At 41.7% G+C, this 23378-nt stretch overlaps 1 protein-coding gene across 2 annotated transcripts in view; it reads right to left on the bottom strand.

The window, feature by feature from the left end:
* Positions 1-23378, bottom strand: part of GABRG3 (gamma-aminobutyric acid type A receptor subunit gamma3) — a 794189-nt gene that overhangs the window by 246103 nt on the left and 524708 nt on the right. For both annotated transcript variants that reach the window (XM_065906450.1, XM_065906449.1), the window contains exons 4-5: positions 20026-20246; positions 17944-18026 (exon numbers count right to left, since the gene is read on the bottom strand). In XM_065906450.1, the coding sequence (XP_065762522.1) occupies positions 17944-18026; positions 20026-20246 (304 nt within the window). The remainder of the gene's footprint in view (positions 1-17943; positions 18027-20025; positions 20247-23378) is intronic.

Genomic DNA, 23378 nt, shown 5'->3' with positions numbered 1-23378 from the left:
TTCTGATTCCTCCCCCTCCCTGCCTGCATACCTGAGCCTCAGGCATCCTCATCAGTCCTGGCACATTCTGCCCTGCCCACCTCACAGCTCTGCATCTCATCTCTCTCTGCAGCTCTCCCTACATTCTGCTACATCAATCTTTCTCAGACACACTGGTGACACATTTGTTTAATTCAAGAGCTCTAAGCATTCAGGAAGCAGTTCAGCTCTCCCAGTCTGACGTTCCCTTCTAGGTTTCTATCTCACTTTTCAAGGCACATTGTTTACGAGTTCCTGGGTGTTCCCACCATTTTCTCTGTTCCCCAAACTGCTCCTAACACAACTGCTTGTTAAACCCTAACTCTAATAACTAAAATGACAATCTTCCCTGATTTCTCATGACAGGAATAAACTCCCCACCCCCACAACCATGAAATGTCAGAAGACATTTTACTTCCCTTCCCTGAATTATTATGAGTCAGTATCAATGCATTATCTGTATATAATAGTTAGAGAGAGGCAAAGCACAGTGGTTAAGAGCATGGGGTCTGGTGCTTGTTTCAGAATTTTTAGTCATGTAACCTTGAGCAAGTTTCTTAAACAGCTTGATCCTCAGTGTCTTTATACAAAAAAAATGGAAGAGAACAATATATGTATCACACTACGTTTTCTTAGGGGTTTAATTAATTAATTAATATACAAATATGGCAGTCAAAGCAGCATTTCATACAGAGTAGGTGCTCAGTAAATGCTGTACTCCTGGTTATTTATACCATTATACCTATAAATACACCTTTTAATTTATTTATAATAAATAAATACATGTTTAATAAATTTAAAAATTAGTAAAAAAGAAAAAAAGTACAGGTCTATATACCTCTAAATATATAAATATTTGGGCTTTCTAGATGGTACTAGAGATAAATAACCTGCCTGCCAATGCAGGAGATGTAAGAGACATGGGTTTGATCCCTGGGTCGGGATGGTCCCCTGGAGGAGGAAGTGGTAACCCACTCCAGCGTTCTTGCCTGGAGAATCCCATGGACGGAGAAGCCTGTCCTGTGGCTACAGTCCATAGGGTCACAAAGAATCGGACACGACTGAAGTGACTTAGCACACGTGCACATATGAGTACTTATGCCTCTTGGCTAGATACACAACTGTCTCAACATCCTTGAGGACAAGGATCAAGCACATTGAGCACTTCAAGGACCAGCATTGAGATTCTCACTCGTTCCAATAACAATGGGAGCATGTGACATTTACATAGCTCTGCAATCTTTCATTTCAGACTTCGAGAGTATCTACCTTCGAAAATTCCTAACTCTTAGCTATGAACTGGAACTGAAATGCCATATGAAGGGATTTCCAGGTCCAGCTCCAACATGAAAAGAGCTTGGAAGTCATCACATCCATCTTTACCATGAGAAAAGGCTGAACTTACTGAAAGACACTGACTACTCTTGGACCCATCAGAGAACTGAGGTCTGCAGAACAATCAACACCCAGAAATCTGCAGAAACAAGGACACATGGAGAGTCCATTCAGAGTCTATTTATGTGGAGGAGAAGTCACTGAAGTCCCAAGCTGGCAGAAAAAATTAGGTAATAAATTTGGTGTTTGTTGGAGGCTGTGTTAGCTAATATGAGACTGAAAAACTTGGGAGCCAACAACCTCAGGGGGCCCTGAAAATTTTCATGGGTTTTACCTCCATGAGTCCTATAAGGTTCTTAATGTGAAGGTCCAAGAAAAATCCCTTTTCTTCCTCTGACAGGGGTAGACTTAACATTATGAAATACACCCTAGCATTTGTCATAATGACAACCTACTCTAGAAGGGAAAAGACTTTCCCAGGGCCTTATCCCATGTGAGAGAAGGGAATTCTTGCACTCTGCCCCTCTCTAGTCTTCATGTCCCACACTGGGGGCTAGAACAAAGTCAAAAAGGACTACAGATTCAAGGAAGTAGATTGGGAACACAGAAGCTGGGTAAGGGAGTAAGAGTTAGAGGGAAATCTATTCCACTGGAGAAATACTTGTGAAGGTCACAGCCCAGAAACACAGACCCATAAAAAGACTGAGGTATAATCATAAGATAACAGAAAGCCCCCCATCTCCAACATTTCACTCCAAATTAACAGGACTCCAGTATAAGAACAGTGGATTACAGCCAAAAGAGCTACAAGACCCTCTCCAAGGAGGCATGCTCAGGAAGCCCAAATCAAACAGAGAAACAAATACTAGGGCACTGGAGGAATTTTTAGCCTCTAGAACCTACAGTTGCAGCAAACATGATGCACAGCCCAACTCCAAGCCAGATTAACATAAAGTTTAATTCTAAAGCTGTATTTACAAGAACATAGTAACCACTATGGGCTTCCCTGAGAGTTCAGCTGGTAAAGAATCTGCCTGCAATGCAGGAGGTCTTGGTTGAGTTCCTGGGGTGGGAAGACCCACTGGAGGAGGGATAGGCTACACACTCCAATATTCTTGGGCTTCCCTTGTGGCTCAGTGGGTAAGTAATCCACTTGCCAAGCAGGAGATGTGGGTTCGATCCCTGGGTCGGGAAGATCCCCTGGAGAAGGAAATGACACCACACTCCAGTATTCTTGCCTATAAAATCCAATGGAGAGATGAGCCTGGCGGGCTACAGTCTATAGGGTCGAAAAGAGTCGGACATGATTTAGTGCACATGTGACACTGCTGCTACATTAACCAATATAACTAGTCTGGATTTCAACAGAAAAAAAGGATAAGGCATGTAAAAAGACAACAAACAAACAAACAAACAAAAAGCAAACACGAAGGCAGCTGGAGAGGCAAAGACTTCACAAAAACCATATTCACAGATGCCACAGATATTGGAATTATCAGACAGGCACTTTTAAATGGCTACCATTAATATGTTCTTGGTTATAATGGAAAAAATGCTACTGATTAACATCTGCATTCTTGGGCCATCTTTGAAATTAATTAGTTATTCTTTCCTTTGGTTAGTGTTAGTATATCTTTCTTCATGCTTTTGATAGTAACTTATATAAGTCTTTACATTTAAAGTGGGTTTCTCATAGATGACATATGGGTCTTTCTTTTTAAAATCCATGCTGACATGTAGAGGTGGTAATTTCCCAAGAAGACAAAGAAATCTTAGATGTGTATGTACCTAACAAGTCAACAGCAAAATATATGAGGAAAGACTAAAATAACTGAAAAATAAATCCACTCTTATGGTTAGGGGAAAAGGTGAAAGTAGTGACAGATTTCCTCTTCTTTGGCTCTAAAATCATTGCAGATGGTGACTGCACCCATGAAATCCGAAGATGATTGCTTCTTGGCAGAAAAGCCATGACAAATCTAGACAGTGTGCTGAAAAGCAGAGACATTACTCTGTTGACAAAGGTCCATATAGTCAACCCACGATCTTTCCGGTGGTCACATATGGTTGTGAGAGCTGGACTATAAAGAAGGCAGAGTGCAAAGAACAGATGCTGTCAAACTGTGGTGTTGGAGAAGACTCCTGACAGTCCCTTGGACAGCAAGGAGATCCAAGCAGTCAATCTTAAGGGAAATCAACACTGAATAGTAGTTAGAAGGACTGATGCTGAAGGTCCAGTATTTTGGTCATCTGATGTGAACAGTTGACTCATTTGACAAGTCCCAGATGCTGGGAAAGACTTAGGGCAGAAAGAGAAGAGGGCGTCAGAGAAGAAGGCTGGATGGCATCACCGATGCAATGAATATGAACTTGGGAAAACTTCAGGAGATGGTGAGGGACAGGGAGACCTGCCATGCTACAGTCCATGGGGTCACAAAGAGTCCAACACGACTGGGCAGCTGAAAAACGGCAGACGGTTAGAGACCTCAGCACCCATCTCTCAGTGTGTGCTCAGTTCCACTCTCTGTGACCCCGTGGACTGTCGCCCGCCAGATTCCTCTCTCCATGGGATTTTCCTGGCAACACTACTGGAGTGGGTTGCCATTTCCTCCTACAGGATGTCTTCCCGACCTAGGGATGAACCTGCATCTCCTGAGTCTCCTGCAGGCTGATTCTTACCACGGAGCCACCTGGGAAGCACCCCCCAGCATCTCTCAGTAAATACAGAAATTTACTTAGCCATTAAATGGCAAAGATAAGACTCAAAATCTAAAAATAACCCAATGTTTTATCAATTGGTAATTTCCCTATTAATCAATAATCTATGATCAAAGAAAGCACCAATTTTGGCTTGAAATTTCTGAATAAATGTTTATAAAATTTGATATAAAGTTCAAAGTATTTCTATCATAAAATGATACAGTCTTTCAAAGGTCAACAGCATTTAAGTTAGCTAAACTGAGAAATTGTTTCAAATACTCAATTCTGTCCAATATTAACTTTTCACTACAGGGCTCCTTTTATGAAATTTCTTCAGAAAAACTAGAAATGGAATGAGAGATTTAAGAGACATACTAAATAGCAAAGCACATCTGTATTGATGTTTGAGGTCTGCACCAGACCTCTAAGAATAAAAACAAATCATCACCTCCCATTGCTAAAGTATTAAGAATACTAAGGAAACCCCTCATCTAAACCAGGCCTGGAGACCCATGGCTCCATCACCCCAAGCACACTGACACGAGGATGTGCATCACATCAGAACAGCCTTTCAGAGTGACGCTCCTCACTCCCAGTGCCCTCAGAACAGATCATGCGTTCACAGGTGACGACCTAAGACCCCAGTGCACTAAGTTCAGAGAAAATATGCCACTTGATGTAAGCTCTATGTCAAATAAGGAATCCCGACAAGAGGTGGCTCCCATTCACCAAAACTATTTTGCTAATTCAAGTTCTAAGGACACGCATCACCCTCAAAGCCATCACCTCCACATGACTGGCATAGCCCCAATAAAAAGGATGAAAATACACAGCTATCTATTTTCTCCAGCTCTTAGTCATCCAAAGAGAGGAAATGTGTCTAAAAGTGAGAAATGCAAGTCCCCTGCAACATTTAAACATTACCAAGTCTGCTTTCATGATCCCACAAAGAATAACTGGATTGTTCCAGCTCTATTTCCAGATAATGGAAATCAATCAAGAATGCACCACAACTTTCCTTCTTCCTTCCTTTCTGTCCTCCCTCTCTCCCTTCCTTTCTTTCTTTTTTTTTCCTTCTGGATAAAAACATTTGGAATTTATTTGTGAATGAACACGATAAATGAGCAAATTTTGAAGACTTTTAAGAAGAGTGATTCTGAGTCAGTGGAGAGTAGATTTTAAATCTGGGTAGTGATGGAAGTGTAAAGAATGACAATGAGAGAAAGAAAGGAATTAATACACAAATCCAAGATATGCTTAAAATGACATGCATTTGGCAGTTATATACATTATGCATATATTGCCTCTCAGGTTCCATTTCACCCTTTTTCAAATGCTCTGTGATAACAGAGCTGGATGCTGTCAGCACTTCACTTTTCAACTAGCACAACGTTAAGCATAATCACAGGAAAGAAACAGAGAAAGGATAGGACTTCTTCCTGGTTGGGTGTGCTCTTCTTCCGCCTTCCTGTTGTTTCCCAATAGAGTGGGGAACAAAGCGAAGCTTCCTAAGAGCCCAGACCACAGCCCAGAAACAGGGGAATCAGGAGAGTTGTTCTGTGTCCAGGGTTCACCTGGCTCAGGCAGAAGCCGCTGAATCAGGATCCAGGAGGCAGGCTCTCCTCTCCTGCTTGGTTCATTTAGTGGAAAGGGCAAAAAGGGAGATGCTCCAAAATTCCCAGTATACTTTATTAAGCTGACTATGAACATGTCTGCAATGCTTTGATGAAAAATCTTCCCTGAAAGATTTCTTCCCTGAAAGATGCATGCTTTCCTTAGGAATCCCATGAGAATTTTCATTTTCATGTTCCTTTTGGAGGAAGGAAGCAGTAGCTCTGTCTTGGCTTGCATGCAGGCCCATGTTTTTTGATCACTGAGTGAGGAGGCAATGGTCAGAGTACGGATGGAAGTGATAGAAAAAGCAAATTTCTAGAAGGCCATACACGAGTTCTTTTGCCCTGACATTGGGTCTCTTTAGCTAATAACAGTCCAGGTAAAGACTGGGATGGAGAGAAGAACCTGGATTTGGTGAAGCAAGAGACAAATTTATACTATTGCTGTACCATGCACCAGTTGTATGATCCCACACTGCATTCTTTCTCTATGACTCAGTTTTCTCATCTGTGAAGAGGGGATGGCAGGTGGGAATGGAGGGCTGAATGTGCTGCCTTGCACTCTGGCAGGAAACATACACATAGATGAGAGATCATCACTATCCTCTGGCCACATCTGGTGCCAGTCAGACAGAAAACCAGACATGCCCTTCGGACTATTGTAACCATGCAGTGGCAGGACCCACAACTGCTGACAGAGATTTGCTACCTGGCATTTATTCCACTTCCAAATTAATTATTTTGGGAAAAAGTAGCATTGCCTTTTTAACACTCTGAATATCAGCCAACTTTCTCAGACATTGTCAGTATCACCATAACAGCAATGACAATTCCTTGATAATTTCTCAAGATAGAGTACAGTTACAGCCGGCACAGGTGTCAAAAGAGCATAAAAATGCTTGCTGTGTTGGTTTTTTTCACTGTGAGTGGTTTAGAGGGGAGGAGCAATGCTACAACAAAACATATCTCACACATTTCACACCTTGAGGCCTGAGTGTCTAATTCTGCTCCATCTGTCCTCTTGTAATAACAACAAAAACAACAGTTATAATAATAATCAAGAGTGCAGACTCAATAGCCGTTCTGTTTTGTTCAAGCCCAGCTGCCCTCGCTACCCAGGGGGATGCAAGCAGAGGGTCTCGCCATCCCATGCTGCATGACCTTGGCTGTGGAAGGCACTGGGAAAAACAGAACTTCTCAGAGTCACTGTGTGGGTACAATGGCCTGCGAGTGGGCTTCCAAGCAGGCAAGGGGCTAGTCCAAAGACTCCTTGATGCTCAGTAGGGTTCATACTCCATCTTGTTTCAAAAAGCTTTTTAAACTTTATATCAGTGAATACGTGCATTATATAAAACAACAGAAACACACAAAGAAGCTAGAGATTTCACTATTTCTACTACCCCAAATAATGTTTACTATCAAATCTTTGAAAGGGGAGATTTTTTTAAAGGCAAATAAGATTTTTTTTCATAAAATAGTGAAAGTAACAAATGTCTCCCCTGAGCCCCACTCTATTACAGCGATTAAATTTCCTCTGGAAAGCCACACATAGAAAACAAAACAAAGACCCTAGTCTGAACAGTAAATGCTTGACAGAGTTGTTAACCTAGGTAACCTAGGTAACCACTCAGCTGCTTCAGTAATTGTTTAGGCATTTTGAAGCCTCTCTCTTCCTTTCTCAATATTATGCTACAGCTATCCTGCCCTCCTTTCCCTCCAAAACACATCCCAGAACAGAAATGCTTATATCTCTGTCTCTATTCCTGTGAACTAATTATCAAAACAGAGATACCGCACAAAGATGTGTAACAGAACTCTGAAAGATGTAGGGAAGGAGTCTTTTCTTCATAGCCAAGTAGTCTTTTCTTTGAAAGATTTCTTTTGTACACTCTTCAGGGTTTGTTCATCTGCCCCATGAATAAGACAGCACTTATGGGATTGTGTTGGATGAATGATAGAAAAGGTCTCTTACCGTAAGCCAAGGAGGCAATGACCTTGTGATTAGATCCCCAGTTGTTGCTGATGAAATTTTGGTTTCATCTTCAGTGACTTAAATTTTTGCAAGATGTGAGAAGCATGAAGGTTTTCCGACCTTGTTATTTTCACACAATTTGCCTTTAATGCATCAAGCATGCATTAGTGTCCCCTTCAAATCTATTTGTGTTATGGCTTTGAACCTGGGCAGGATCAGCTGCACACCATTGCTCTGGCGCTCACATCGGCTGTCTCTGGTCTCCGTGCTCATGTGGACGTGACAGCCAGTGGTGGAGTGAAAGTGAACGTCTTGGCCAGCAGCACAATCAGCAGGCAGATGTTTTCCCCAAGTAGGACAGTGAAGTGAGGTCCTATCCTAATCCTCGGAAGTGCTTGCTGTTCCCACTGGAACACAGAGAGCTGAACTAGCATTGGATGGATAGGAGCTCCCATCAGTTGACAAAAATGCACTCTTCTCTGTGTTCTCAGGTAGAAACCCTGATTTCTCTAAACCCTTAAAAATCACTGCACTGACAAAAACCAACGTAGTGAGCATGCCACTTGTAAGGTCTAGGAAAAGGACAGTGGCCAGCTTACTTATCTTTATTTTAACACAGTCGCAGAGCCCAGTGTCTGCACGCAACCTTTATACAGAAGTGTTCCATAGTTGAGTAGATTCTTTCAAACTGATGAAATTAAGCCCAGCATGGCTAATGGCTAACAAGGGTTTGATTATTTTCTCTCCCCTAGAAGCTTCCCATGTGCAGAGTATGTCCAGCACAGCTGTGCATCCTTGGGGAACCTAACAGTAAGAGAGAAAATGTGCAAATATCCCTCATACTTACTCCTGTCACCTAGCTTCCCACAAGTCCACATCTTGGGCTAAATCAACTAGGAATCTATAAAGGGTATGCCTCTAATCCCATCCATCGTTTTTCAGCTTACTGCCATTCCCACTTTACAGATGGGGGAAGGAAGACTCAGTGGGATTTACAGAGGTGAAGAAAGTTCCCCAATGTTCTGTGGTGAAGCAAGCAGGCACCGGGATTCCAGGCCAGGGAGCCTTGCTTCATAGTCTTGGTCCTTCCCTCTCAGGCTCCCCCCTGCCCCCACCAACACTCTCTGCAGTCACAAGGGTATCTGTGGTGATGGCAATCAAATGACTCCCTTCTGACCAAAGAGGGAGCCCTGAGCAGGAGCTTCCCCTCACATGCACATTCCATTACTTAACTGAATCTTCACAGAGACATATGAGGTACGTATTAAGAGAAAGCTAAGTCTCAGAGAATTTAAACAATCTGCAAATACCTAGGCAGTAAGATGTGCTGACATAGGGATGAGCTGTAACTCTTGTTTTACTCCAAGCCTCCAGCACTTCCCTTTTGCTGGTTTTCAGGCACTTGGTGTTTGGCAGGTGTGAACGTCATCTGTGTACCCACCGTGCACACTCTTCTCCAGGTGACCCAGCACCTGCAGAACCACTCTCTGCGAAGAGGAGAGGTTTTGCCCCATGTGAGCAGATCTGAGATACTGAAAGACCACCTTCTCCAGCACCTCCACAACCTTCCTGCCACTGCACCACCCTCCCTCCTTCCATTTGCTGTTAAGAAAGGGGCACAAAACCTCCAGCAATTTACCCAGGTCATCTGGCTACAGAGGGATGTCATCAAACAAAAAGCTTCTGCACAACAAAGGAAAGAACAAAATGTAAGAGTCGGACACGACTGAGCGACTAAACCACCACCACAGCCACAAAGCAATGTACAGAATGAGAGAAATTATTTGCAAATCACATATTTGACAAGGGACTGATATCCAAAATATATAAAGAACTCATACAACTCGATAGAAAACAACAAACAACCTGATTAAAATATGGTAAAGGACCTGAACAGACACTTTTCTGAAAAAGACATACAGACTGCCAACAGGTACACAAAAATGTGCTCAGAGATCGGGAAAATGCAAGTCAGGAACACAGTGAAATATCACCCCTCATTGTCACAATGGCTCCATCAAAATGACAAGAGATCACATGTGTTGGTGAGATTGCGGAGAAAAGGGAACCCAAGTACACTGTTGGTGGGAACGTAAATTGGTACAGCTGTTATGAAAAACAGTGTAGAGGAAAAAGTGAAAAATAGAACTGCCATGTGATCCAGCATTTTACGTCTGGATATGAATCCAAAGGAAAGAAAATGCCCATCTGCGTCCAATGTTTACATCAGCATTATTCACAAGAGCCAAGACAGGGAAATAAACTAAGTATCCATCCACAGATGATTGGATGGTGGTGATGTATATATATGTGTGTGTATAAATTCACGATATGTAGTAGTAGTGTAATTGTTCAGTTACAACCAATTGTGATCCCATGTACTGTAGCCTGTCAGGCTCCTCTGTCCATGGGATTCTTCAGGCAAGAATACTGGAGTGGTTTGCCAGTCCCTTCTCCAGGGGATCTTCTTGATCCAGGGATCCAATTCTGGTCCTCTGAATTGCAGGAAGATTCTTTACCATCTGAGCCACCAGGGAAGCCCTGGTGTCTTATAGATACCAACAGAACAGTTGCTTACAATCAGAGTGCTCTAGATTTAATAATGTATGACAAAACCCACTGAAATGTTGTGAATTAATTAGCCTCCAACTAATAAAAAAAATTAAAAAAAAAAATCATGTCTACCCCAACCAGGTGGGAATGCTCTCGGTATCTTCCAACTGAGCCCCACCCAACATCTAGACCTTGGTGTCTTCCCCATCCGTCCCCAGTACCTTACCGAGAGGGGGCAGTCACCTGATATATCCCCCCAAATAAAAATTAATATATGCTATATGTATATATACATATATATGTAGAGTGTTTGTTAGTTGCTCAGTTGTGTCCGACTCTTTGCAGCACCACAGACTGTACCTGCCAAGCTCCTCTGTCCATTGGATTCTCCAGGCAAGAATACTGTAGGGGGCTGCCACTTTCTGCTCCACTACACATACAATGTATGTGTACATACAATACATTATATATATGTATCGTATATGTGTATACGTGTGTATATGAAATATTGGGCCTCCCAGATGGCTCAGTGGGCAAGAAACCTGTCTGCAATGCAGGAGATGTAGGAGTTGTAGGTTCGATCTCTGGGTCAGGGAAGATCCCATGGAGGAGGGCATGGCAGCTCACTCCGGGATTCCTGCCTGGAGAATCTCATGGACAGAGGAGCCTGGTGGGCTACAGTCTGTGAGTTCTGTTGACGGAAGAGGCAGACAAGACTGAAGACCCTGAGCACATGAGTGGTGAAATGTCACTCAGCCTCAGAAAGGAGACTCTGCCATTTGTGACAACACGAGTGGGTCCTGAAGGCACTATGCTAAGTGAACACTGGTTCGTGACATTGTTCAAAAGGCAGTGATCGAGACCATCCCCAAGAAAGAGAAATGCAAAAAGGCAAAATGGTTGTCTGAGGAGGCCTTACACATATATGAGAAAAGAAGAGAAGCAAAAAGCAAAGGAGAAAAGGAAAGATATACCCATTTGAATGCAGAGTTCAAAGAATAGCAAGGAGAGATAAGAAAGCCTTCCTCAGCGATCACTGCAAAGAAATAGAGGAAAACAATAGAATGGGAAAGACTAGAGATCTCTTCAAGAAACTTAGAGATACCAAGGCAATATTTCATGCAAAGATGGGCACAATAAAGGACAGAAATGGTATGGACCCAACAGAGCAGAAAATATTAAGAGATGGCAAGAATACACAGAGTAACTGTACAAAAAGGCCTGAATGACCCAGATAACCATGATGGTGTGATCACTTACCTAGCACCAGACATCCTGCAGCACCAAGTCAAGTGGGCCTTATGTAGCATCACTATGAACAAAGCTAGTAGAGGTGATGGGATTCCAACTGAGCTCTTTCAAATCCTAAAAGAAGATGCTGTGAAAGTGCTGCACTCTGTATGCCAGCAAATTTGGAAAACTCAGCAGTGGCCACAGGACTGGAAAAGGTCAGTTTTCAATCCAATCCCAAAAAAGGCAATGAAAGAATGTTCAAAATATGACACAATTGCACTCATCTCACACACTAGCAAAGTAATGCTCAAAATTCTCCAAGCCAGGCTTCAATAGTACATGAACTGAGAACTTCTGGATGTTCAAACTGAATTTAGAAGAGGCAGAGGAACCACAGATCAAATTGCCAACATCTGTTGGATCATACAAAAAGCAGGGGAGTTCCAGAAAAAACATCTACTTCTGCTTTATTGACTATGCCAAAGCCTTTGACTGTGAGGATCACAACAAACTGTGGAAAATTCTTAAGGAGATAGAAATAACAGACTACCTTATCTGCCTCTTGAAAAATCTGTATGCAGGTCAAGAAGCATCAGTTAGATTTATGTCATGGAACAATGGACTGGTTCCAAATTGAGAAAGGAGTACATCAAGGCTGTATATTTTCACCCTTTTAATTTAACTTATATGCAGAGTATATCATGCAAAATGCCGGGCTTGATTCCTGGAAAGCTGGAATCAAGATTGCCGGGAGAAATATCAATAACCTCAGATATGCAGATGACACCGCTCTTATAGCAGAAGGTGAAGAGAAACTAAGGAGTTTCTTGATGAAAGTGAAAGAGAAAAGTGAAAAAGCTGGCTTAAAACTTGACATTCAAACAGCAAAGATCCAGTCCCATCACTATTTGCCCCATCACGGCAAATAGATGGGGAAAAAATGGAAACAGTGAGAGATTTTATTTTCTTGGGTTCCAAAATCATTACAGATGGTGACTTCAGCCATGAAATTAAAATACACTTCCTCCTTGGAAGAAAAGCTATGACCAACCTAGACAGCACATTAAAAAGCAGAGACATTACTTTGCCATCAAAGGTCTGTCTAGTCAAAGCTATGGTTTTTCCAGTAGTCATGTATGGATGTGAGAGTTGGACTGTGAAGAAAGCTGAGCACCAAAGACTTGATGCTTTTGAACTGCATTGCTGGAAAAGACTTTTGAGAATCCCTTGGACTGCAAGGAGAAAGACTTCTATTTTTATGATTTCAAAATTTAAGACTACTTTTAAAGCAGTTTAGGTTCACAGCAAAATGAAAAGATTTTTCCATATTATCTCCCTGGCATGCATAGCCTCCCCCTTTATCAAGAGTGTATATTTGATAAACCTGCACTGATGCACCATAATGGCCCAAAGTCCATGACTTCTCTGTTGCTTAGACAGTAAAGAATCTGCCTACAACACAGAAGACCTGGGTTTGATCCCTAGGTTGCGAAGACCCTCTGGAGAAGGGAAAGGCAAACTACTCTAGTATTCTTGCCTCAAGAATAACATGGACAGAGGACCCTGGTAGGCTACAGTGAGGCATTCTTCCTCTGTCATGACCTGGCCCCTAACCTCTCTCAACAACTTATTTCACTCAGAACCAGAAGAGCAACCTGCCTTCAAGACTGGACAGCAGAGCCAATGCAATCATAAGTAGCAGTGGTTTCTATGATAACAGTTAATGGGAGGAGACCTCAAAGCTCCATCCTTTCTGGTACAGGTATCACTGTCCTCATTGACAGCACCCTCCCACCCCCAAGGTGTGAGTGTCCACAGCAGTGAGGTGGCTGGGTCAGGGAGGAGCTGGAGAGGCCAGTGATCCAGAAACATATAGGAAGATGACTTGGCCAGCATGTGGGAAGATGACCTAGCCATCGGGTGAAAGGTGAGCATCTCAAGGAGTATGGGTCAGGCAAAGAGACAAGCTGACAAAATGCCCCTCACCCTCCACACTGGTCTGCCTGGAGTGGCCCCTGATGGGGAACCTGCTTCCCAGGACACTGCCTGGATTCTTGCTCTCAGCCCCAGGCCACAGGACTCCCCTGTGTCTCTCGGACACACCAAAAAATGCCCTTTGGCAAAGTCCAAAGCAGGTGAGCTCAAGTGAACACAAGAACATTTTGGGGACCTTGAAGTCCACGTATTTTATAGAATGGAAGGGTGAGAACTTCCCTTCCTGTATTAGTAAGTGTTCTCCAGAGAAATGGAACCAATAAGGTAAGTACAGATGCAGAGATAGATAGAGATAAAGATATAAGAGATCATGCATTACAGGAACTGGTTCACACAATATGGAGGCTGAGAAGTTCCACAATCTGTCCTCTAAACACTGAAGGCTCAGGAAAGCTGGTGGTGTACTTTGGTCTCAGTTGAAAGGCCTGAGAATTAGGAGACTTATGTTTTCAGTCCTGATCCAGGTCTGAGGCTTGATATCTGAGAACAGAAGATGCATGTCCCAGCTCAAGCCAAGAGCAAACACCGCTGTTATTCACCTGTGTCTTCCACAGACAGACCTTGGAGACATTGCGGGTCAACACAATAAAGAAACATGGCAACAAAGCAAGTCACACAGAGTTTCCCAGAGCATATAAACGTTGTTTACTTTATGCAATTGTCTATTAAGTATGCAAAGTTGTTGTTGCTGTTGGTCAGTCACCAAACTGTGTGTGACTTTTTGCGACCCTGTGGACTGTAGCACACCAGGCCTCCCTGAAAGACAAAGCACTTCAGTACTCTTGCTGTGAGAACACCATGAACTGTATTAAAAAAGAACGCAATGGCATTCCATATTAAAAAGAGAAAAGGTTAAATACCTTAATTAAAGGTTAATTATCTTAATTATTAATTATATAATATATAATATTATATTATATATAATATATAATAATTATATATTATAAAATATAAAGTTATATATTATAAAAATATATAATAATAATATATAATAATTAATTATATAATTAAGGTATTAATAAATACCTTAATTACCTTAATTAAAGGTTAAATACCTTAATTAAAAAACAAGGCTGTTTAAGAAGGGATGCCATGAATCTCGATTTGTAAAACAAAAGGCAGTGTCTGTGAAGCACAATAAAGTGAAATGCAATAAGAGGAAGTATGCCTGCATTTGGTCCTCAGAGGAGGATGGATGACTCCCATCCATCCCATCCACACTGCTGAGGGCTATCTTCTTTCCCCAGTCTACTGACTGAAATGCTGACCACTGTACTGATCTGCTGACTCCTGTAGGCACCTTCACAGACACACTCAGAAATACTGTTCCACCAACTATCTGGGCGTCTCTAAGACCAGTCAAGTGAACAGTTGCTCTCTCCTTGGAAGACAGGCTTCCTTTTGGAAATTTTGTGCCTGAGCATTTGCTTCACAGTACACAGGGCCACTGCTGCCATTTCTCAGCATCTCCTATGTCTCTCTCATCCAAGAGATAAAGGACTTTCAAGGAGCTGTGTCGCTCCTTTCCTGCCAAGCAGAAGTCCCGTTTGCCAGGACATTCCACCTTGAAGAGGGCCCAGCTCGGTAATGCACTGGGACAGCAGGCAGGGAATGGGCAACTCTGTCTCTGTTTAAGACATACACCAGTTATGAAGACGGACCTTTGTCGGCAAAGTGATGTCTCCGCTTTTTAATATGTTGTCTAGGTTTGTCATAGCTTTTCTTCCAAGGAGCAAGCCTCTTTTAATATCATGGCTGCAATCACTGTCTGCAGTGATTTTGGAGCCCAAGAAAATAAAATCTGTCACCATTTCCACTTTTTCTCCCCATCCATTTGCCATGAAGTAATGGGACTGCATGTCATGATGTTCATTTATTAAAAGCTGAGTTTTAAGTCAGTGTTTTCGCTCTCCTCTTTCAGTTTTATTAAGAGGCTGTTTAGTTCTTCTTCACTTTCTACCATTTAAGTTGTATCATCTTCATATCTGAGGTTGCTGTTATTTTTCCTGGCAATCTTGATTCCAGCTTGAGCTTCATCAGCGCAGTGCTTAGCATGATGTACTCTGCAAAGAAGTTAAATAAGCAGAGTGACAGTATACAGCCTTGACGTACTCCTTTCCCAATTTGGAACCAGTATGTTGTTCCATATCCAGTTCTAACTGTTGCCTCTTGACCTGCATACAGGTTTCTCAGGAGGCAGGTAAGGTGGTCTGGTATTCCCATCTCCTTAAGAATTTCCCACAGTTTGTTGTGATCCTCACAGTCAAAGGCTTTAGCATTGTCAATAAAGCACAAATAGATGTCTGGATTTTTTTTTTTTTTATTCCCTTGCTTTTTCTATGATCCAGCAAGCGTTGGCAATTTGATTTTTGGATCCTCTGCCTTTTAAAAATCCAGCTTGTACACCTGAAAGTTCTCAGTTCATATACTGTGGAAGACTACCTTGAAGTATTTTGTGCATTACCTTGCTAGCAGGTAAAGTGAGTGCAATTGTATGGAAGTTTGAACATGCTTTGACATTACATTTCTTTTGGATTAGAATGAAAACTGACCTTTTCCAGTCCTGTGGCCACTGCTGAGGTTTCCAAATTTGCTGACATATTGAGTACACCACTTTAATCATCTTTTAGCATTTGAAATAGCTCAGCTGGAATTCCATCACCTCCTCTGAAGAAGGTTTTCTTATCTCTCCTTGCTGGATCAAATGGTAGTTCTATTTTACATTTTTCAAGGAATATCCATACCATTTTCCACAATGGCTGCACCAATTTAATTCACACCATCAGTGCAAAAGGCTTTCCTTTTCTCCATATCCTTTCCAGTATTTGTTGTGCTTTTAATGATAGCCATTTTGATAGGTGTGAAATGATATCTCATTGTGGTTTTGATTTGCACTTCCCTGATTATTAATGATGTTGAACATCTTTCCGTCTACCTATTGGCCATCTGGTCAGAAAAACGTTTATTTAACTTTTCTGCCCATTTTTAATAAAAATTTTCTTTGCTGTTGAGGTGAATGAGTTCTTTCCATATTTTGGATATTAGTCTCTTATAATTTACAAATATTTTATCCATTAAGTAGGCAGCCTTCCCATTCTGTTGATGGCTTTCTTTGCTGTACAGAAGATATTCAGTATGATATGTAGTTTCATTGGTTTATTTTTGGTTTTGGTTTTGCTTTTGATGTCAGATTAAACAAATCATCACCAAGACCTATGTTAAGGAGTTTACTTACTTTTCTCGTAGGAGTTATATGGTTTCAAGTCTTATGTTCAATTTTTAATATAATTTGAGTTAATTTTTGTGTATAGTGTAAGACAGTGGTTGAATTTAATTCTCTTGCATGTAGCTGACCTGCTTTTCCAACACTATTTATTGAAGGGATTGTCCTTTCTTCATTGTATATATTCTTGTCTTCTTTGTCATAAATTAATGACCACATACATGTGAGTTTATTTCTGGGCTCTCTATTCTCTTACACTGAGTCATATGTTCATTTTTATGCTAGTGTCACACATTTTGGTAACTATAGCTTTGTAGTATAGTTTGAAATCAGTGACTGTGGCATTTTCAGCTTTCTCAAGATGGCTTTGGCCTCCTTGGTTACCTCTACCCCTAGGTGAAATTTTGCTTTCTATCTTATCTTTTTCTGAATTTAAAATGAACTGTACAATGTGTTTATCCATTATTTCACTTTCGCCTTTTTATTAAAATGTCTATTGAAGAAAGCCACAATACCTTCTGCCTGAGACTTCATCGCATGTCACATCCCATACGCAATTTTAAAGATAGTCAATAAACTTAGTTGAATTCTTATGAGTCACATTTAAGTATTGAGGTCAATATGTTTTAAATGAGCCATCATAAATTTTGCAAGTTTATTTCCATATTGGCCTTTATGCTGAAATTTCATAATCAAGTAAATTTGATATTTACTTTTACTTGTATTGCTATACTCAGCATTAGACACAGTCTTTAAGAATTAGTAAATGAGTACTCGTTAGCTCTAGCATCAATTCTATGTAAAAACGGGAATAAATAAAATACTATGAAAAATTACATCCATCTGTAGCATAATGAGCCATATATAAATATATTTAAGCAAAAGCTCTATCTTTTTATTTTGAAGAGAAACCAACTGACTGAAGATGATATTAAACCTGAAATTATTGCAAAGGAATTCTGTATACATTCAAATAGTACACACAGCTTTTTAGCAGAAGGGTCTTTGGTAAGTCAACAGTTCATCAATTTCTGAGTTCTTTACTATTATGACAAATGGTTTAAGCTGCTCAAGGGTTTACCAAAGCTACATATTTGTAACACGGGTCCTGTGTAACAGAGCCTAGAGTGAAAAACCCTCAGGTGGTCCAGACCAAAACTGCTGTTCCCTCAGACAGTACAGACAGCACTACCTCCTCAGTAGCACCGCGACGCCACGGTCAGTCCTACGACTGGTTACCAGAAAGCAGCATAGGCTGGACAGGCACTCACAGAGCAGTCACGCCCCGCGTCAGTACTCACAGCTGGAGAAGATCAGCGGGCAGGAGTGCTCGTCCATGGGGAAGTTGTGCAGCTGCAGCTGGCATTCCGCATTTATGGTGAGCCTGTGGGCGAGCCAAGTGTCACTCGTGGTCAGCCAGGAGCAAGCCAGCAAAGGCCTTGGGCAAGGTCAGCGGCTGTCACATTACCACAGCTCGGGGGCAGGGGGCTGGGGCGGCCCCACGGAACTCAGTCCTGGCAAGGGCACTATCTATTCAGTATAACCATTTGGCTTTTCTGGGCCGTGTCACTCTGTTTTACTTTTAACTATCAAAATCAAAGGGAATGTCCATTACTAAACTCCGTGTGTCTAGAAATACCAGCCAAGTAAGCGAGGAAACAAATTGAAGCAATATGCTCTTGCTGTCACTTATCTTTGTTTTTAATTTGCTTGACTGAATTAAATCCTTCCTCCATTTTGAAACTGATTTATTTGCCTAGTTAGGTATGATGCCAAGTTCATCCACTTGCAGGGAAGATTTCACATTTGGCCAGCCTTCCCACTTGAATAGGCAGGTGGTGACTGCACTAAAGTGTGTGTATGGCATCTTTTCAAAGCAAGACGTTCCTGGGGTTTGAGTTTTTGTAAAGTATCCCAGGACTGGCCATGTCTCTATTATGGTTTGCTGAAGCTCACATTCATTTCACAGTCTCATTTATATTCTCCTAAGAATTGATGAGGAAATAGCTATTAACAAGTCCTGTTTTCCAAGTGTAACTCATCAGTAGAGTTTCCTGTGGCATTCTTGTTGCTGTTCCCAGTCTGCCAACATTATTATTTCCCTCAAACTTTAAAATTCTTTACTCTTCTGCTTATTTTAATGCTAATCTGTGCCTTTATCTATGTGACTAATACTTATTTACCATATGAGTTACAGGTTTTTCCTTATGACCACAAATCACTTGCAATTAAAAGCCCCTCATGCTGGATGTAGGGGAGGAAGTTGTGTTCAGGGCTTGGCAGTGGTATTCCTCAAGCAGGAGGACACGCGGCCACAGTCAGAGGTATTAGAGCAGTCACCTTGCCCGGGAGCATGCTGAATCAAATGCCTGTGGGATTTCATGAGGAAATATCACATGGGCAGGTAGCTCCAAGAATCTGGTGCCCAGAAGGGACCTTAGGGATTGGAAATAACACGTGGGATGAATCCTCAGCATGGATATGGCTTTTAAAGCCTTAGGAATGGATGAGCTAAGGCAGCAGTAAAGTGGAAAATGGGTAAAATCCCAAGGCAGGAGCAGCAGAATGAGGCGGGCCTGTGTCAGGAGCAGGACCGGAGGGGCAGGAAGCAGCCGCAGAGCCGCAAAGCCAGTGAGAAGGAGACCGTCGCCACAAGGCGGTCTGGCTAGTGCTTGAGAGGCCTCAGAGACTGGGAGGGCGGCCTCCTTGATCCCAGTGCTGGATGAGCAGAAAGACTGCTGCTGGTGCCTACCATACATTCTATGGTATGTTGCAGTCACGTGTTCAGTGAGACTCAGATCACCCTACAGAGGGACTCTTGAGAGATACAGACCCAGGTTCAAACCCAGGCAATATTAGTTCCCAATGGAGACTGTGGGCAGGCAAGTGAGCTCAGATATTCTTTTAAACCCAGCCAGTATTACCTTACTGGTTTTCTGTGAGGACAGTCTGGCCCCCAGGAGGGCTCATTACAAGGTAGCTGTCACTTCCATTAAGGATGCATTAGAGAACACCCTCTGTGCTCTTTTGTTCCTTGTGGTCTCAAATTTGGCTATAATTAGATTTGTCAATTAGTACACCAAGACATCTTTATTTCTTAGTTGAATGGATCTGTGGGTTAAACATATTAAAGGTAATTTCCACAGCCCACTTCTAGCAGAAATGGATGCTAATGAAGGAATGAGTTTATATTCATTAAAGATTATTTGTATGACATTAGTTTTGCACATGTGCAATTAGGAAAAACTTCTTCAAGACCCAGTAGCATGCTGAACATGAGAAGTGATAGAACTTAGCAATGAAAATAGGGTCCCATTCCTACAGTGATCTAAAGTCTCCAGTGTCAGACCACTAGTGGGGTTAAAGATTCACTAGCATCTCACCTTAAAGTATAAAGGATTTTCCCATCATTCCAAATTCTGAGGAGTTGATTGGGGGTGGTGATCCAGTGAGCCTCTGCGGTTTTGGAGTTTCGGAAGATCGTATCTGGAATCCATATTAACCCCACCATGTTGCTGTTCAGAGTAAGTATTTTCATTGTGCTGTTGAACCTAAGGCGACTGTCAGTCCAGGTCTGAGCAAAAAATATATCAATTTGATATTCCTGAAACAGAGTAAAAGGAGGGGAGAGACATTTCTATTAGTGGACTTTCTGCAGGCTTTGTTTTCTTTCTCAGGAGTTTGGTTCTGCTCATGTTTTCATCCTCATCTGCTATGTCCCTTTCTCTTAGCACTTAACATCATGCCTGGATCAACACGAGAGTCACTTAAAGGTAGCCAATATCATTAGTCAACTGTGAAGATGCTCTGTAAATAGCAAACTGTAATAAATACATAAAGTGTGGTGAGAGGCCAAGAGGTGGTATAAAATGATTCAGAACATAGATGCAGACCTTCCTATATTCCTAAGTCCAGGTTCTGGCAGGTAGCAAAATCCAGCATTCTCTCAGTTCAGTCGCTCAGCAGCACCTAACTGTAGTCATAAAATGAATAGAATAGTAGTGTCTATCTACTTCTTAAAGGAGTTATACGTTAGGAAATGACTAAATAAAAAGCTCTAGTGCCTGGCACCACACAAATGATCCAGAGAGTATTAACTTATATACTAATAAAAACAATCATTTTCATCCAAGAGCCTTCTCAAATAACAAATGAACCCAAACCAAACAGGAAAAAAAAAAAAAAAAAAAGCAGCAGCAACAACAAGAAAAAAACAGGGCTGATAGCACCCAAGTCAAATGCCGATTCCAATAGTGGGCTGAAGGGGCAGATTTTTTCTGTAACTGGAAGCAACCCCAGTATGCACAGTACATTAGATACAGGATGGGGTTGACATTACTGTGAGACCCAGAGAGATGTCTCAAGTCTGGACCACCTCTGGGGCTCTTCCCCCAGTCACAGTTTAAAGGACTATCCTTAGGTCCACAATAAAGAGGATCTAGATGGTTAGTGATCTTAATATCTTTCATAGTTTTCTTCCATATTAGATATTATAAATGAATTCTTTTACAGAGTTCAGTAATTCTCAACAAATCTCATATTTAAACTTTTCATTGAGTTTCTTTAACAGAACCTTTCTGAGAGGTAATTCAACAGACCAATCTGACCTTTTATTAACTAATTCCCTCATTCATCATCTTTGTTGCACTATGTCAGGCCCTGCAAACCACTGAAGGCCCAGAACTGTGCCAACAGGAAAGGTCTCTGCCTCCATGGGGCTAATATTCCAGTCAGGGAAGACAAGCCTTAAACAGACAATTAAGGTGAAAAAACATGACATAACTGCTATTGACTACACTTGGTAAGTTAACACAGGAAACAAATTACCTCAGAGGGTAAATGTCCAATTTGAAAGCAGTTATGAAAGTATGAACAAGGACTGTTGCCTGCCATTCCAGTAAACAGAGAATTTTCCCCAAATTTCCATGTCTACAAGGACCAAGCCATCAGCCACTGCAGTGGCCCCCTCCACACACCTCCAGTGGCGTACGGTGAGGGGAATTCAGGATGGGGAAAAAAAAGGAAGCATTTTGTGGTTTGGAAACTGGCCCTAGATATTTAAGATAAATACCTAAGGGATAATTTCAATGAACCCTGATTCTTGCATCTCATACATAGAAGAGCACCAAAATCATTAACTTGAGATACTTCTTCTTTGTAATTATCAGTGATCTTTTGATGTTTGACTGCATTTTTTCACCAGCAAAAATCTCTGTATCCTGGCTTCCTCAACTCTCCAGAGCAGTTCCTTAGAGCTGAGAGGCTGCATCCTAGGCCTAGGTCCTCAGCTGTTGTTGTTTCGTGTCTAAGTCATGTCTGACTCTTCTGTGACCCCATGGACTGTAGCCCAGCAGACTTCCCTTCTCCAGGGAATCTTCTCAACCCGGGGGTCAAACTCAACGTCTCCGGCATTGTCAGGTGGCTTCTTCACCACTGAGCCACCAGAGAAGCCCTACGTCCTCAGTAAGATCCCCAAATAATACTTAAGTTGCAGCTTTTAGGTTGTGTGTTTTACTTTAGTTGACAAAAGAGAAGAGAAAGATAAAACAAATACTGATTCTTGTAGGAATGGAAGAAACAAATGCTTCTCATCCCCATCAGTGAGTCATAGGATCAAGAAATGCTTAGTGTTAAAAGCCTATTGAAATTCAGCTTTGCAGAAATAATTCAGACCCATTGCTAAAGATCTCTAAATAGGTTGTCACTGCAAATTTTTTAATTGCGCAAATATGGCTCCAAGGACAAGAGACTAATACAAGACTTCTCCACTGAAGGCTGATAGGACCAAGGTTTTTGTGCTTAATTTAAGAGAAAGAGTAAAGTGAAAGTGAAAGCAAAGGGCTAGGTAGAGGGGGTGGCATTTGAGACAAAGGCAGAGCACAGACCTTGGAATCGTGTGGACACAAGATCTATGCACACGTGAAATTGGCCTATCAATAAGAGACTGGCTAGGTTTTTTTCTTTTTAATTGAAGGGTAACTGCTTTACATTATTCTGTTTCTCAGGCATACATCAACAAGGAGATTGTCACACAGCCTCTGTTTGAGTTCCCTGAGTCATACAACAAATTCCCACTGGCCATCTATTTTACACATGGAGTTGTAACTTTCCATGATACCTCTCCAGGCAGCTCACCCTCTCCCTCCTCCCATCACCCGATGTCCACAGGTCTGTTCTCTATGTCTATTTTCCCACTGCTGCCCTGAAAATAAATTCATCAGTACCACCTTTTAGATTTGGAACCTAAAGATTCCAAAGATTAGATTTGGAAAAAAGTCTGTGACTATTTGAGACTTAGATTAACTGTTGCTTTTCTTTCTGTAATGATAAATTGAAGCCTGGAAAATCTGGATCCAAAAGGAGGCTTATTCTTCAATGCCAATGTTCCCACAGCTGGAATAGTTATTTGAAAAAGGAAACTCCCAGACACTGGAGTCGAGAGCCAATGAGAAGAGTCTTTGGGAGCCCAACTCTGGAAGTAGAGTTAATCCAGACTTAACTCTGTAATATCAGATATTCTCCTCACAGGGAATAAGAGTCCACTCAGGATCTGCCCACTGGGGTCTCAGAATTGCTATAAACCAGTGCTGATTGTGATCATCCTGGCTCTTCTCCACCTTTATAGCTATACTCTACACGTGGCTATGGGTTAGATAGCCTTCTCTTCAGTTTAGAGATCAGTGGACCAAGGAAAGTCATATACATCTTGATGGTGTATATACAGGCAACCCCAATG

This window comes from Muntiacus reevesi, chromosome 15 (genome assembly GCF_963930625.1).
Source record: "Muntiacus reevesi chromosome 15, mMunRee1.1, whole genome shotgun sequence".
Taxonomy (NCBI): Eukaryota; Metazoa; Chordata; class Mammalia; order Artiodactyla; family Cervidae; genus Muntiacus; species Muntiacus reevesi.
Note: the sequence above shows the minus strand (reverse complement) of the source record. Positions and strands in the feature narration are given on the sequence as shown.